At 38.4% G+C, this 16,788-nt stretch overlaps 1 protein-coding gene across 3 annotated transcripts in view; it reads left to right on the top strand.

Moving 5' to 3' along the window:
• Positions 1-16,788, top strand: part of fstl5 (follistatin-like 5) — a 190,816-nt gene that overhangs the window by 52,640 nt on the left and 121,388 nt on the right. For all 3 annotated transcript variants that reach the window (XM_005726504.1, XM_005726503.1, XM_013909182.1), the window contains exon 4: positions 13,278-13,526. In XM_005726504.1, coding sequence (XP_005726561.1) covers positions 13,278-13,526 — 249 coding nt within the window. The remainder of the gene's footprint in view (positions 1-13,277; positions 13,527-16,788) is intronic.

Genomic DNA, 16,788 nt, shown 5'->3' with positions numbered 1-16,788 from the left:
CATAAAGAGTCTGTTTTCCTTTTGACAGTGTGGTTTGATTAATTTACATTCCTTCAAAGCAGTGAAAGTCTTTTAAAAAAATCTATTGTAGGGGTGGGGATTCTTTGATTAGCCTCTGCTGAGCAGCTGTGATGTATACCTTTGTACACTGTTGACAAGCTGGGGAATATTTCATGTGAAGTTTAGTCATATAGTTTTAATTTGTATTTACACTATGTCCTTTGTACTCTGCAAAGTGGTTTGTGATGAATATGTCAGACAGCATTTTATGAATAAGTTGAACGTGAGTTGACTTCGGTGTTCTTTTAGATTTCATAAACACGAAGCACAGTCTATTCATGTGCTGTCAGTTGTGTTTGTAGAGGGCGACAAGATAGATGTTGAGTAGTAAACACCCCCGTCTGTATCTCCGTCCTTTTACCTGAACTGAAAATGTCCCTGTCTTGTTTAGACGTAATGCTTTTTCCCCCCTGCAGAATTTCTGTATCTAACAAGTTTTCATAGTATGTGATAATTCAATGTACACCAGAGCGTATTTTGCAGTTATTCTTGTCAGCACGTAGTGGCTTTGACCCTTGCACTTTCTACTCTGGCTGCTTTTACTGTTAAAGAGGAAATTGGATTTCACTGTTCGGTTGTCTCGTATAAGAGTTAAATGTCGAAAATGTGAATGCAAACGCTTTCTCTTGAACATAACTGTTATATATATATTTTTTATACGGCACTTAGAGATGCAGAGGTTGGCAGGGTTTCAGATCAGCAGGTTGCAGAGCTCAGCTTTTATTAAAATGGAATAGGCTTTCCCCTTTATAAATGATTTTAAGGATTTGTCCTCCGTTCCTTGTTGAGTCAGACTAGATTGAATTTATCAAACAGAACATGGGAAATTAAATTTAGGAATATATAGTCCAACCATGTAACAGTATGAAACAGAGTTATATGTTGACCTGCAGTCACACAGTGAGTAAAATGATAAAAACGGAAACATAAGAAGTGACAATGTTTTGTTTTTTTTTCCCCCAAGACTTCGTCTTTGTATTTTAGTGAAAGGGCTGTGGAATGAAGTCATCGAGGTGGAAGGGAAGTCATCAATGTTTTAAACATAGTGTGTTGCTCTGCTTAAAAGGCTTGAAAAAGCTCTTATGCCTCAAATAGATACTCATAAATAGTTCAAGAGTTGTTTATGCCACCAGGAGTAAAAGTGTTGTCACAATGTTGCAATTAGCATTTGGTAGGGGAAGAAGTGCATTTCAGCAGGTGATAACACAACACCTTAACGACGCTGATGGATATAGGTCTTTGAGCAGGTCGTTACCTTTGGGGCTGACAGAAACAAGTCTTTGACGTGCCATGTGTAAAGCCGAAGATAACAATGCTGTAACAGCCTGCCTTTTTGACACCTTTTATCACCAGAAAACAATTTGTAAACGAATGGGAAACCATGCCAAATGCACTTCCAGTGTAGTTAATGCATCTGTCTCTATACACCTAGACAAATTTGTAGTTTGTGGAAGAAGGAAGACAAAAAACAAGAGAACAACTTTAAATCTGATTCTGATATTTCAAAACCCAGGAGCTTTCTAAATTGACAGTGTTCTGGTGAAAAATTGATAATTATGCACATTTACATTCATATCAATTTTGAGCTGTATAAGCTGTTCATTATCTGCAAGAGCTGATTTTAAACATATTGATATAGTATGTATTTTAAGTAAACCCTTAAGTAGCTAAATATAGAAGGGAGAAAATATAATTCAAGCTTTATTTTCTTATGGAGTGCATCTTTTTGCGCTGCATGTGTTTTATAGTACTGGGAATTTTTATTTACCCAGCCTTCCTTAGCTTCCTCACGAAGCTAACTCCTGGCCACTGAGAGCATAGGTGTGTCTATTGCAGGACAGGTCCTCTGACAGTTGGACACTGAGGAAGTTTAAACTGGAGACCCTCTTGATATATAGTGAGTTATGGTCTGTTCTCGTGGACCTTCTGGAGTCCATTGTTCTGGAACAAACTGTTGTCAGAAGCCCAGACTGCCAGTGTAACCAGCCTGTTCTTTTTACCTTTTAAACTGATGTTTTTTCACTTATGAAATGTGGAGATAATCCATCGATCCATTCTCATCTACTCATCCTTGTCAGGGTCACGGGAGCACTGGAGTCTATTCCAGCTACTAAGGGGAAGGTTACACCCTGGACAGGTCACCAATCTGCGGGGCTAACACAGATTGAAAGACTATCATTCACATTTACACCTATGGGCAGTCACCATTTAACCAAATGAGAGATGATGAGAGATGAAATTGCCTTTATTTGTCAGTTGCAGGTCTTTTGCCCACAACCGAGATGACAGACCTTGCCGATCGTACATACAATACACAAACATCACATTGGGGAGACAGGTCAGGCTAGGTAGCGAGGAAAAAAAACATCGAAATGTGTAACACAAAAGGATAATGCACAGATGTCAACACACCATAGCACAATAAAACACAGACAAGCAACATGGGAAAGTGTTCCAGTGTGTACATCTGATCTGGGACTGCTGTAATCTTCGACTGCGCCTTCAGCTGACCTGATGTCCACATCAGAGGGGAGGTAAGCGTTGGAGGTGGCGTTGGATCCGGGGTAGGGAGGGTGATGCGTCAGTGAGTGCTTATCAGTATCAGTATATGTGTGCGTGTCCATAGTTCAGCTGAGACAGTGTCCTTCACCCTGCCAGGCTAAGTAAACAGTCTTCCAGCCAACCCAGGTGTCCATGTCACTGGACTGAGAGAGAAGCTGGAGTACCTAGAGAGAGCCCACACAAACACAAGGAGAACATGCAGAATCCTCAGATGACGAAGTCGAACTCAGGACCTTCTTGTTGTGAGGCAACAGTGCTAACCACTGCACCACCATGCTGCTTTAGTAAATCATTTAGCACCGAATGTGAAGGGGGTCGCAGTGACCAGACTTAACACCTTTTCCTGGCAGAAGATTCATTTTTGAATAAAGAGACAAGTTTGCGAGCTTAACAAACACATTGGAAATTGAGCCTGAAATGAATTTATCTGGAGTCAATCCATTATAAGATTCAAAATTCTTTCTATTGGTTAAGGTTCCTGTCTTTAGGTGAAAATTATTCACCAGTTGTTTTAAAATGAAATCTCCAAGACTATGCATGCCTCTGGCTCAGGATGGCTGAAAATAAATCATGCTTAGTGCCATTAAATGTCCTTCTCCATAAATATGTCACAAATAATGCATTGTCAACAAATTGGTGACATTCAGGAGATTGCTGTTCCTGAGACGCTGCTAATGGTCAGACTTACATGCAACCATTGTTTGAGAAAAAACGGCAGGTAATGGTAGACTGGATGATGTCAGATGTTTAACCGTGAATATGTTACACCTTTTCTTTGCATGACAACAGGTTGGCTAAAAATACACTTTGCTGCTGCCGCTGCTAATGTGCACGCTTGTGCCTTCCAGTATTCGCAGCGCTCCACTTAAGAACTTGCTCACCGTCTGAGATTTCAGATAACTTATTTGCACGAAGTGTCAGTTGGTGTGAGGGACTGTGACATTGTTTATGCGCAAGTAAAGTTTTAAGATTGTTGTAGTTGTTGTTTATTCCAATTTGCATCTCCTTTTTCTTATTCATGGGCCTTGTGGGCCAGCTAAACTCTGCACTGTGTGAGCTTAGCGCCTGACTGTTGTTTACCATGCTTCGCTCTCTCCCTCAGGACTCGGAGCTGTTGTAATGGAAAACATCAGATACAGGTACTACAGCAACAGTTTGAGTTTACAAAGAGAATAGAAAGCATTCGCAAAAAAAAAAAAATAAAAAGAGGTACGGAGATGCCTGTCCAAGGAAAAAATATGCTTCAAAATGATATTGCTTAAATGGATGTCTGTGTGTGTGTTTTTTGTTTGTTTGTTTGAGTCAGCATCAGGACCAGAGTTATCAGAAGCTTGAATGGCTTTACAAAGAGTGCAGGTTGTTACACTTTGGGGAAGACAATTTCCATAACACTATTGGGTTTTTTGTGGTTTTAAAGCTTGTCTTTTGGTGCCATAGCAATGCTTTGATCCATCTGCAAAGACAATCTGATTATGTTGGCCATGTCCAAGTACGTCTGTTATCCCTTTACACAGTGTTCACCTCGTTATGCATGCATGGAGGGATGATGCCCTTCAAATACTGCACACTGGAGTCACATCTGTCAGGACCTTGGTGTTGCTTACACGCTCTGACTAAAGGTTAATGTTTTACCTGCACAGGGCATATTTTCATTTGGTTTTTAATGAGATAATTCTGACTAATTGTCTTTGCATCTTAAGCCATTCGCCACACTGAGATTTCAAAACACAGAACTCTATCAAACAAGGTTAAGAACAAAAGTTTATTTAGCTCCCGGAAAGATTTTAAAGGTAAATGTTGAATCAGGGATTCTTTTATTTCATTTTTATTTTTTATTTTTTACATTTTTGATTACTTCAATATTCAGCTGCAGTTTTGCATAAACAGCTGTTGTCAGTGCCATTCTTTCAGCATATAGCAAGCATACAGCTGGTGAACTGTTAAGTAATTTCCAAGGTGACATTAAAGCTTGTCATTTTAAACAGTCAGACTCCTTTCAGGGTCCTTTCTGTCAGAGTCAGGGTCCTTTCAGTCTGTGATGCAAACAGTAGTTCAGTCAATTACAATGTCCAGCTGTCCACAATAGCACTAACGTAACTTTAACTTAATAACTGTCGCTCATCAAACAATTTCAGACAACTTCTCTGCAGTTTAAAGTTACTGTAATACCTGTCACTAATTGACAATTATGCAGCTGTTATCAGTGCTAAATGCTTCATTTGCATACCATGAATATATTTGAATGTAACTTAAAAGGCTAAAACATAACATTATCCTAATATTTTAATGAATGAATAAATGACTTGCATAAAATTAACCCAAATTTTTTCTTTAATCTAATGATATCATATTTTTCCTTTATTCTTTTCTTATGTATGTTTCAATGGTGCATACTGTCAATTGTGGTCAGAAGTTGAATGCAATTTTATTAATTTCTTTATACTGTTCTTTGTCCACCGTGAAATGATTTTACATTCGAATTTTGAATAAGTGACGTTGAAGGTTCTGTAGTGTCTTTTAACTTGATCATGCCAATGCGTATTAACTTCTTGTTAGGAGTCATGATTTACTGCTACTGGTAGTTTCTCTGTGTCAGCATAAAAACGATTTGTTTGACAGCACTGAATATTCAGAACAATGCTAAAGGAACTCAGTGAAGATCTGAGAATGAGAATTTTAGATTTACATAAGTTATGTAGGAAGGTCTCTTGGAGTCATTTCTAATCAACTGCAGATTTGAAAATCATCAGCACAAACAATTGTACTCAACCTGTTAAGCCCCCAGTGGTTTTCTGATCTCCGCGTCTCCTTCCTTTTGCACCCATCTTTGGGTGCGTGGGTGCTTAAGAGGTTAAATATATGTTATTTGGCTGTGAACGATTAACCACTCTGCCAAGGTCCCAAGGTGTTACTCTGAAATGAGAGGAAATTGGTTTGGATGTTCAGGAATAACCCAAAAACAGACAGATGTTTCGAGGAGGTGAGGCTTTTAAACCACTGTCAGTCATGATGATGTAACATGATCCAGGGCTGTTTTACTCCCAGTGGTCCTGGGAAATTGTCCAAAGTTGATGCAGTGACGAAGGAGGACTATTTCTAAATTCTTCAGCTTCACTCAAATTAATGGCTAGACTGTTGACACTTGAACACAGTTGGGTTCACTAACAAGTCAATGAAGCCAAACTCATCAAAACTGATTTTGAAGTAGATTGGAGAAAATCCAAAATAAAGTAAAATTGTGCACTCAATTCCTGTTTATAAAAGTCATTAAAGATTTTGCTGTTCAGGCAAAAGAACAATTCAAAGAAAAAATTTAATTGTTTGGAAACTTTTTGTAAACTAATGTAAACTTTTGACCCAATAAATGTTCAGAGTGTGTGATAGTAACTCTAACCTCTGGCTGTGAACACAGAAGCCCCACCCACATGATTTTCAAACCGTCTGTTGATAATGGGTAACCAATCAGACAAAAGCTAGTTTAAATGGCGTGCAAAAAGAGCTAAATGGTTTGTTTCAAACAGAAGATAAACTTGAGGGCTGCATTAAAGCCTCAATGTAAGATAAATAGGAATTATGTTGAGCTGTGGCTCATGAAAAGCTGCTTAAGTAGAAAGCAACAATGAAAAAGATGGAACTGAAAGTGAGGATAATGGGTCTCCTTAAGTGGAGAACAAAGATGGATTAATTATAAGGCTTAGCTGAGTCAGATGTTTTAGATCAAGAACGTGGGTTGAAAAAAACTTTGGCGATCACAAATTTTGCAAACCTCCCCTCCCAGTGTTTTAGTTTTACATTTTTCCTGAAATTCTTTGTACCTTGCTTTCTTTATGATGAAGACAGCTAACAAATATTATAAATCTCACAAAGGCATTGTTTCCCAGCATGTTTGACCTGATCATCAAAGGAAGCTACTTGATATAGGGCGTCTAAGATCCCTTTGCTTTTTCTTATAAACCACATGTTGCTGCACTGTTTTGTTGCAGTCTGCATAAATATACTTTCAGTTCTCGAAACTATGCAAAAATGATCTCTGTTGGGGAGTATGTTAATGACAATTTCTGGGTTCTGACCTGCTGACTTTGGCCTTTTTGTTCTACTTTCTGCTAAAGAATTTGTGCTCACTGGTTTTGCTTAGTCAGCCTTGGCTGTGTTGACTTCACAAATATTAATTTCTCTGCTATCCAGCCTCATTCTAACTGCAGTTTAAAAAAAAAAGGAAATTCCGGTGAGCCAGCTGACAGGAACGACTCTTTCAAACTCAAAAATTGTTGCTAAAAACTTTTATTAGCATGTGACTTTTATATAATTTACAGTCTGCTATCACCACTCACATATCATGACTATTAAGTCCACCCATATGTCAGTATCCACAGTGTCTCAAAGTGTTATTGAGTCCTTTAGCAAAACTTGCATGGTGTGGGAATCTGTTGTCATTAGGTCAGATTTTTTCAGTTTCTCTTGTTTTCTTCTTGTTTTTAGTGTAGTAGATGCATGGAAAGAAAAGAATACCACCTAAGCTGAGGTATTGTAGCAGAAGTTGTGGTGTGTTTACAAATGACAGTTCATGTCATAGCACGTTACAATAAAAATATTGTACTACTCCGTGATAAAACAATAAGCAGAGGAGAAACAAATTGACTGGCTGCTCTGAAAAGAAGCATCAGCTGCAATGAAGTTTCACAGAGCGAGACTCATGCATTATATTTCAAGTAAACAGATTGTATTCAGCCACTGGTAGAACATGATCTATAATCTCAGTGGGTGTATACAAGACAAGTTACATTTCTACCCTAAGGGTCCCATTGAAGATTTGGCATCATGGATTTCTGTCCACATTTTGAAAAACAATAGGTCATCAATAAAGGAATTGCTGTGTACGATCCCTCATTTGTCTCTGTTGTCAGCTGATGGCCAGACAGTTGGATGTGCATACTGATAACAGATGACTCTGCCCTTCGCTGACCCTGCTGGTGACGGAGGATGCCTCGCTGTGCGACGCAAATTCACTGAATAATCATTACGCCAGTGCACCGCGGGGAATTAATAAACTAGCAAATTGACTGGCTCCAATCAGGTCACAGTGTACACACTTGTATCCCGTCTAAATCCTCTGTGACGGATAGAGCATAATGCGGGCTATGTGTGGGGGGATTGTTTGGGATATGAATGAGGCGCACCACTTTAAGTCATTTTGTTTACCCTGACGTGTGACTGCTAAAACTGAAGGCAGATATTCATGAAGGCTTCTGATTGAAAGCCTCAAAAGTGAAACTGTAGAAGTCTTTCAGCTGATTCTTCTGATGTTCTAGGAAGCTTTGAAATTATGCAGTATGTTTTTTTTAAACATCTCTAGACTCATTGTCTTTAAATACATATAATTATACAAACTATTATCATAAAAACAAAAGCCTGAAACTATTGTGATTTCCGCTCATATCCATCTCTGTAGAAGGAGACTTTACAAAAGTAAAAGTTGTTTTTAATAAATGGAAGAATAAAGTGATGCTAACGACAAAGAATGTAATGGATCCGGTCTCAGAAGCAAAGCTATTTCTTTAATGCATTTCTATAACCATCTGCTGCGGTTGTCTGTGAATAGATGGTGTTGATCTTGGTTTCTCTGTGAATGAATCGAGCACTATACTGTCCCGCTCAAAGCTAAATATGTCATAGATTGTAATTAATGCAGTGAAGCACCTCTCTGTAGTCAATATTTATTGGTTGGTAGTGAACAGCTTGTGTGCAGCGTGAGTAAAATCTGTGCATGCTGGTCTGCTTACACCTTATTTTGTTATTTTTCTATTTTACATGACAGTTTTCCAGTTAAGTTGGGCATCCTTATGTGGAGGAAATTAAGTGAAACTTTGTGATCTACGAGTTGTGATCGTGTGCAGCTAATTTGCATTGGGTAATATGGTTCTGAGTAAATGAAATGCCTAATGCAGTATGTTCACTGGCAACTTGCCGAAATAGCTATGTAAGAAATAATCTTGCTTTAGGAGTGGATAATGGGAAGGAAAACAAAAATGCATTGACATTATATATTTTTTAGATATTCGGTGCTCTGCAGTGACAGTGGTCGGAGAGGAAATTACATTATGTGAACATTACCAGTAGAAGCCTAGTTGTTACGATAATTCTCAGGCAAAGTAGACAAAATGTAGCTCTTATTTTAATATTTAATCTACTTTTTTAATAATGCTTTGGAAGATTAATAGAGTTGATAGCTAAATATGGGTTAGAAGTCAGTTCGAGTATAGGTATGTACTAAAATCTACTCTTAAACATGAACTGGAACTAAAGTGGTAAAGACTGTAGTATTGCTAAACACCAACATTTTTGTTTTCTTTGCGTTGTTCTTGATAGCTATCATGCATTCTCATTATTCCCAATACAGAAGAGAGTGTATGTAAGGGGGGGTGAGTGTCTTTCTCGGCAGCAAAGAAATGCTTTGGATGCTGTTATTGACTTTTATCTTTTCTGAAACACCAATCAGCTAAGTCATTTCAGCTGGTTGTAAGCCACTTAAACTTTATCAAATGCTATAGTCACAAAACAGTAACCGGAGACCATTGCATGGCCAATATTATAATGACTCTGTGCAATGAACTTACGATCTTGTCCTTTTAGAAATGGTTGCTATGAAGATGGGCATCAGAGTCTGTGACAACTTGCCATGAGTTGCCATATTAAAAGTTACTTTGATGATAGGTGGTGATATAATGACAATAAGGTGTAATCAGTCATCTGTGTATGATTGGGGTCCTGTTGTACTGTCTGCATCCAGAAATTCTCACTAACTACATAGATTCAGAGTCATAGATCTGAAACAGAAAAAAAATCTCCATAAATAGCAACGTAGTTGTTAGGGAATTTAATAAAAGTATCACATTGATGATCAACAACCTTGCTTTTATATAGCAATTAAACCAGAGTACAACCAGTTGACAACTAGTGAAGTCAAGTTGGACTCATTGGTGCAGAATGACGTAAATCGATTGCAGCATGTTGGCATTCTGCCATCTGTCCGCATTTATCAATTTGATGGAATTGTTTGGAGACTTTCATCAGACTTTAAGTGATCACCATCAGTTTTAGCTCAACTGCAATTTTTAGGTTGCCTCCTGCTTTTGCAGCAGCGACCTGTGCAATCACCTTGCAGTCTCAATATCTGGGGGAAGAGTTGGTCGCTGCAACTACTTGGTCATTGAATGTGAAATTTTTTTTGCATCCGCAAATTCTTTTGTGGGGTTTCCTATGAGTTGCAGTGAGATTACTGTCTTATTTGTATTTGAGTAGGACTGAGCCAAAAAACAAAATTGTCTCAAATGAAAATTAGATGTAGTTTTAAAAACTATGATTAAAAACCCAGAACAAGAGCAGATTCTCAGAATTGAAAAATGTTTCTATCGATCACATAAAACATTTTTAAAAAATGTCATCTGTTATGAGAATAATTTCCATTTAATTTCATGCTGAATATTTGAGGAATTTCTCCAGCTCTCTGATAAAGCTGGAGAAAATAGAAAATAAATAACTACAAAAAAGGAAGATACAGCTTGTTGTGACACATAGTCTCTTATAGTGTAAGGGCCTCGATAGGGAAGTACATCAATCAAACAACTGTATCGCTATTGGCTCTTCTGTATTGTGTGTGTGTTTGTGTGTTTTCATAGTCATAAAGCCAGTTCCACCTCTTTAATATGCACAAGGCATGTTGCGATTGTGTTCATTAAAACAGAATTCATGACACTCCTCCATAAGGCTGTTTGCCATGGTGGGCTTTCATTCATTAACACCAGTTGGTGGTCTGTATGAAGGTGTGTGTGTGTTTAAATATGTATGTGTTCTTTTTATTTATTTTGTTTTTTTTATTTTATATTTTATTACAGCCTTTATGATGTCCCTTTTGTCATGTGAAAGAAAAAGGTTGAACTATATTTGCAGGGTAGTGTTATTACTTTGGTAGTTTTTAAATAAGGGTACACTAAGGCCTATAAATACAGTGACCTTTTCTCTATTGGAGTAGGTAGTGGACAAAGCTATAATCATTTTCCGTGTAGTCATTGCCTGACTTCCCTTACGTTCATCAGGGTGCAGCCTTGAGAGGTATGATTGAGGTTATTTTTTTCATTTTTTTCCTTCTGCGCTCAACATACCCCTCCGCCTCTTGTGGACTATTCCAAAGGGCAATGTAAGAGCGGGCAGGCTGCTATTAGAAAGCCAATATATTTGATATGGTTCATGGGTTACTGTACGGACTGATCTGTGGCCTGTCAAGTCGTGTTAGTGTTCATACAGGTTGAAAAGGCAGACCACAGAGAAAATCACACTAATCTTGCACTCATAAAACCCCTTGTAAATGAAGTCATCCTCACAAATCCCACAGCTTCATGATTTTATTTATGTTTGCTGCTGAATCACCATATAAGCTGTGATGTTTGGCTCTCTTATTACGTCTTTTCCTCCTTTTTTCCCCTCCTCCACACAGTGGTCAGAGATCAGGGTTTGTTGCAGAACTGCAACCTTATAGTCTTCCAGAAATAAATCTGTTACTCAAGGACACCTTTCACACATACGGTTTTTGGTTATTTTTTCATTTTAAATCCTCAATTCCTTAACCCTAGAATTCAATGAATACTGAATGACATTGTAGCCCTTGCTATTTTAAAGGTCACTTTATTTGAAAATACATCGGTTACTGCAAAATACAAGCTGCTCCATCTCTTCTGGTCATTCAGTTCCCACTTGCAGCAAGGTGGAGGTACTGCACATGTACACTGAGGGGCACATTGACCTTGTAAACAAACCCTCTCCTTGTGGTTTCCAATCAAAGTTATTAGAGTTTTGTATTTTTCATGAGTTTTTATTCATATTTAATTTCAAATTTTTTCTTTCCATCCATTTTTAATTTGTTAGTTTCAAGAGTGGGTACATTTAATATTTATTGTTTGAAATATTTAGTTTTAGTTAGTTTAGTTTAAGCTTTCAATTTATTATGACATGGTTAGTGTTTGGCATGGCAAAATGTTTTACGTTCAGACAAACACTGATGCCTTAACGTACTGGACTTGTAAAAGTCATGCTTGTAATTTGTGCATAAAAATAATTTTCAGACTCACCTCTTCTTAATGCAGCCATTGACATGCTCATCTGTAATGGCTTTCACAGTACAAAAACCTGTCCTGTAAACATGTCAAGTGCCAGTAAACATCTGGACCAAAGCCTCCTCATCCTTGTTCTGTTGCCACATTTGATCAAACTGACAAAACCTAAAGCTAACAAGAGTTTGTCTGCATTTTAGTTCATTTTAGGAACACAACAATGTATCAGTGCTTTTTTCTTAAAATCGAGTTTTCTTTGGGTTTTTTTTACCATTTAAGTTTAGTTTAGTTTTAAGTATACTGACCTTGTTTCTAACCTTGTTTGTCGACTTAATTGGTAGGGAGCTGTTAATTCATTTAGGGACTTTTCTTAAACAGTTCATAATTTATTTTAAAAGATCCAAATGGTTAGAAAAATATAATGAATACCAACAAAAATAATACTGGAAAAGTTTATATATTGATTAATTATGACATTATGACTAGTCTATATCTTGTAGGAAATAATCGCTACGATTGAGATGAAACACCAGGTTTTTAAAAGATGTTCTCATGGTTACCATGGTTTTGTTCTACAGAACAAAATGATATTTAGAAATGAAATAATAATACTGTGTCACATATTATACTATACTATACTGTGAATGACTCTCATTGTTCCTGTTCCTGTTCTTTTGCACAGTTATAGTTACATTCTCTCTTGAACCTCTGTGCACATGTATGTTGAGTTTTGCCTAAGAAGGGAGCACACAGGGAAAATTTCCCATTATGATAACCTTAAATCAAAAATTTGAAACGAGTTTGTGTAAAGGATATTGATCTTTTTTAGGTAGCTTTTGCACTTTTGCCAATGTTAGATGTTAGCTTAGATAGGCCACGCTGAAAAAGGTTTAGCCTAGGTAGTAGACCAAGATCATAGAAACCATCAAAAGACCATAGAAATTCTGTAGCTTGTATTGACGACAATGAAAATATTCATTAGTGAAGCAAAGACGGTGAATCCCAAATTTATAGAACTGCACTGTTTTCTTGTCACATTCCTAGGCTTATAAAATATTTGAAACCTCAAAGCAGAGAAGTGGAATAAAAGAGCTGCTGGATCCATTCACCATAAGGGTGGAGTCTTTGAACTACTAAAGTTAACTGATTGATTGATTGACTGATTGATTGTTATTGTAAATATGCTTGTCTAGTTAATCATTTTCTTTCATCAGTCCACTCAGTGGGAGGTTTTCAGGACACACGGGTGTAAATATGAATTAAAAAAAAGAAATGTATTTCTTTGCTTTTTCCTACTGTGAATGGTTTACAGTGAACTTGACTTGCATAATTTATGGATCTCACTGACACTTTGAGTTGTGAAAAACACCTTCCTGTATTGATGGGAATTCCCCGAGGGGCTAGGGGACAGGGAAAAAGCCTGAATTAGATCCAGCCTTGACAGGAGCCTAAATCCAGGCTTTCGATTTGTGTCTGGCAGGAACCTGTTTAGATCACGAGTTAAAGTCAGACAGAAGTGTAATGCTCTACGCCCCATTGTGTGTTTTCTAGGCTTTATGGGGCACAACAGCTATCCGGGTCCATGTGAACACAAGTACTGTGGCTTGGGACGCCATTGTGTGGTCAATCATGAGACCGACCAAGGGGAGTGCAAGTGCTTGGATCACTGCAAACCACACTACAAGCCGGTGTGCGGTTCAGATGGGAAACTCTACCAGAACCATTGTGAGCTCCACCGAACCTCGTGCATCAGAGGACACAGGATTACCATCATGCACAGTGAAGAGTGCTTCTACAAAGGTAAGAAGCTTTGTGACATATTTCTCATGACAGATGTGTTATCTAGTCCACCTTGTACCTTTAGTAATGAACAGTATATAAAGTCAAAATGGCCCCGTCACTTGCAGGATTTAACATATTTAAGTTGCCATTAGAAATACCTTTGGATACACCCACTGCTTATTGTAACAATGTTTTACATCAGTAAAAAGTCCTGATTTGAGCAAATCTTCTTTAAGCAAATCTGTTCACTTGACAGTCATCTTGGTAATACTTCTGAGAGGTTATTTGGGCAATGTTTTTTTAAAGGCAGTGCTTAAATATGGTGGTTACCTGGCGATAAAAATTGCATGTGTAGGAAACGTCTAGAAAAACTTTACACTTTGTCTCTATCTTTGCTGTTGTGAAATTCCATCCATCCATTTTCTTCCGCTTATCCGGGGCTGGGTCGCGGGGGCAGCAGCCCAAGCAGAGAAGCCCAGACCTCCCTCTCCCCAGCCACCTCCTCCAGCTTATTCGGCAGAACACCAAGGTGTTCCCAGGCCAGCCGAGAGATATAATCTGTCCAGCGTGTGCTGGGTCTCCTCCCGGTGGGACATGCCCAGAAAACCTCGCCCAGGAGACGCCCAGGGGGCATCCTTGTCAGATGCCCGAACCACCTCAGCTGGCTCCTTTCGATGTGGAGGAACAGCGGCTTTACTCTGAGCCCCTCCCGGATGGCTGAACCTCTCACCCTATCTCTAAGGGAGAGGCCAGCCACCCTTTGGAGGAAACCCATTTCCGCCGCTTGTATTCACGATCTCGTTCTTTCGGTCACGACCTACAGCTCGTGACCATAGGTGAGGGTAGGCATAGACCGACCGGTAAATTGAGAGCTTCGCTTTTACACTCAGCTCTCTCATCCCAGATCCGGAGTGGAAATTTCCACATAGATTTCAACTGATGATTTTATGGGGTATTACAACATATAGAAATTTGTTGTTGTCATTAATATGTTCTTTCTCACAAAAATTGACTGTGAGTCAGAGCCTGTTTAACGAGCCATGGTTGGTGTAGGTAAAAATGTACACAGTAAAGCAGTTATCCAGTATGGCATCTGCATTTTCATCTTGTCATAGAGAAAATAATGATGTTGTTGAATTCATGTGGGAGTTTTATACAAGCAAACATCAAAAGCAGCATAGTAATTAGCAAGATATCAGCAGAACAGTTATGGTTGTGAAAAAGATGCATGCTTTGCTTCACATTTAGATATGTCATGTCAAAATTCAAGCAGATGATGTTAAAAAAAATCTGCCTGAATAACCAAATCAAAATTAACACATTACTGAACATGCAGACATCCATGACATTTTATTTACATTTACACTACCGTATTAATACCGCATAGTGAAAGGAGCTTAACAAAGAGGACGCTACCTGAAACCAGTCATATAGCTCTCTCTGGTTTGCAAAGCACACTTTAGAGGTAGGAGCAGGTGGTAGTGCTGTTGTGTTCATATTTCCCCAGAGAAGGCTGACTGCATTCTACCATTGATTGTATAAACATACCAATTATTCTTAGTCCCCGGAAACAGGCTCTTCTCCCTTCACAATGCTAGACATCACTGAAGTAAAAGCTCCTGACACTCTGCACCTTTTCCTTTCAGGTCAAAGGGGATTGATGAAAAATCCTCACATACAGCATATGCATAATATTCATGAGAGACTGCATCTGCATTGATTTGACAGGGTTTCTCCACATACTTGTTAACTTTGAAAAGTAACTTCATAAGAGACTAGGAATGGTGCTTGGATCTATATAGTGTCGCACATGAAACTCTCTGCGGTCCTCCTTACAGAGAGTTTTGAGGACAACATTCTCGGGATGTAAAACCAAAATAAACCAAAACAAAAACAAACAGCACATCCTCCTTACCCAAGTATGCCTTCTTCCACTACTGAAATGTTCAATTTAAAGATGAACAAAGCCTAAGTGTAGGTAGGAAAACAAGCATTTACATCAGTTCCCTTTACAATACAAGAGCCGGCATACAAACCATCTTAAAACTGCAGCCTCATGACTTGGAATACGTTAAGGGAGCAAAAAAGCGATGCAGGTAAGGCAGTGTTAACACTTGAGCATGCATTTTATCCTAAAAACACAAAACGGCATCTAGATCAATGATTCTCCTGTGAGTGACTGTCCTAACTAGCTTGCCACATATGCCCTGTCCTGTCAGGCTATCCCCTCCCCACCCATCAGCATTTGTTCGGAATGCAGAGTGGGATATTTGACCAGTGTCAGGTGATCAATATCAGATCAACAAGAGCCAAAAGAAGGGGGGGGAACAAAGGCTCTTTTTTTCCCTTCTTTTTTTAAACATTGCATCCTTTGTTCAGTCCGGATAGTTTTTCTTTCTGCTGTGACTGATATGTAATCAATTTCTCATCGGATAAAAGCTCCAGGGAGAGGACACAGGAGCCTGTTGGAGCGATTAGTAATCACAGTATTATTTTTCTCCTCTGCACTTTAAAATATTTAGAAATTAAACCATAAATTATATTTTTAAAAATTGTTTGTGATTTTAAACTTTACATTGGAAAACAAAGCGATTGCTTAAATGTTAGACAGCTTCAGGGAATTTGTTCTTTGTTGCAAGTACAAAAGGCAGCATAGCAGTGAGAGGAAAGGAATAATTGAGCAAATGTAATAGGGCTTACAGCCAGATCTAGATGTAATTATGATTCAGGGATTATTAGTGGGTAAAGCAGAATGTGCCCTCAATGGCATGTTAAATATGTTACTTGATTATTTGTCCTCCAGGTAATGGGTCCAATTTATGTAGCAACAGGAAGATATATACTCATTATCATAGCATAATAATGACTTTTCCTCCCTTCTTTCAGCATTAGCTGCCTCTAAAGCGCTTGCTTGGGTCCAGACCTTTGAGACTGTGGACTGTTTCTTTTGGTGCTGTAACATAAAACAGCAGTTTCTAAAAAAGAACAGTCATCAACTTGTCGGTTGACTAACAATTAACCAATCAGAACCATGAGTGAGATTAAAGCTGTATTTAAGCTTTCATTAGTAGAGGGTCAAGTTGTGCTCTGTCACAGGGATGATTTAAATGGCCAGTTCTTACTTAAAAAAACAGACAAAACAAAACATCCCCAGATATTGTTACTGAACAGTTAATTGGGGAATGGAATTGGACTGGTGTACAGGGAGTGCAGAATTATTAGGCAAATGAGTATTTTGTCCACATCATCCTCCTCATGCATGTTGTCTTACTCCAAGCTG

This window comes from Pundamilia nyererei, unplaced genomic scaffold (assembly GCF_000239375.1).
Source record: "Pundamilia nyererei isolate P.nyererei 1_Seehausen unplaced genomic scaffold, PunNye1.0 scaffold00020, whole genome shotgun sequence".
NCBI classification, from domain to species: domain Eukaryota; kingdom Metazoa; phylum Chordata; class Actinopteri; order Cichliformes; family Cichlidae; genus Pundamilia; species Pundamilia nyererei.
The sequence above is the reverse complement of the archived record's forward strand: the minus strand, read 5'-3'. Positions and strand labels throughout refer to the sequence as shown.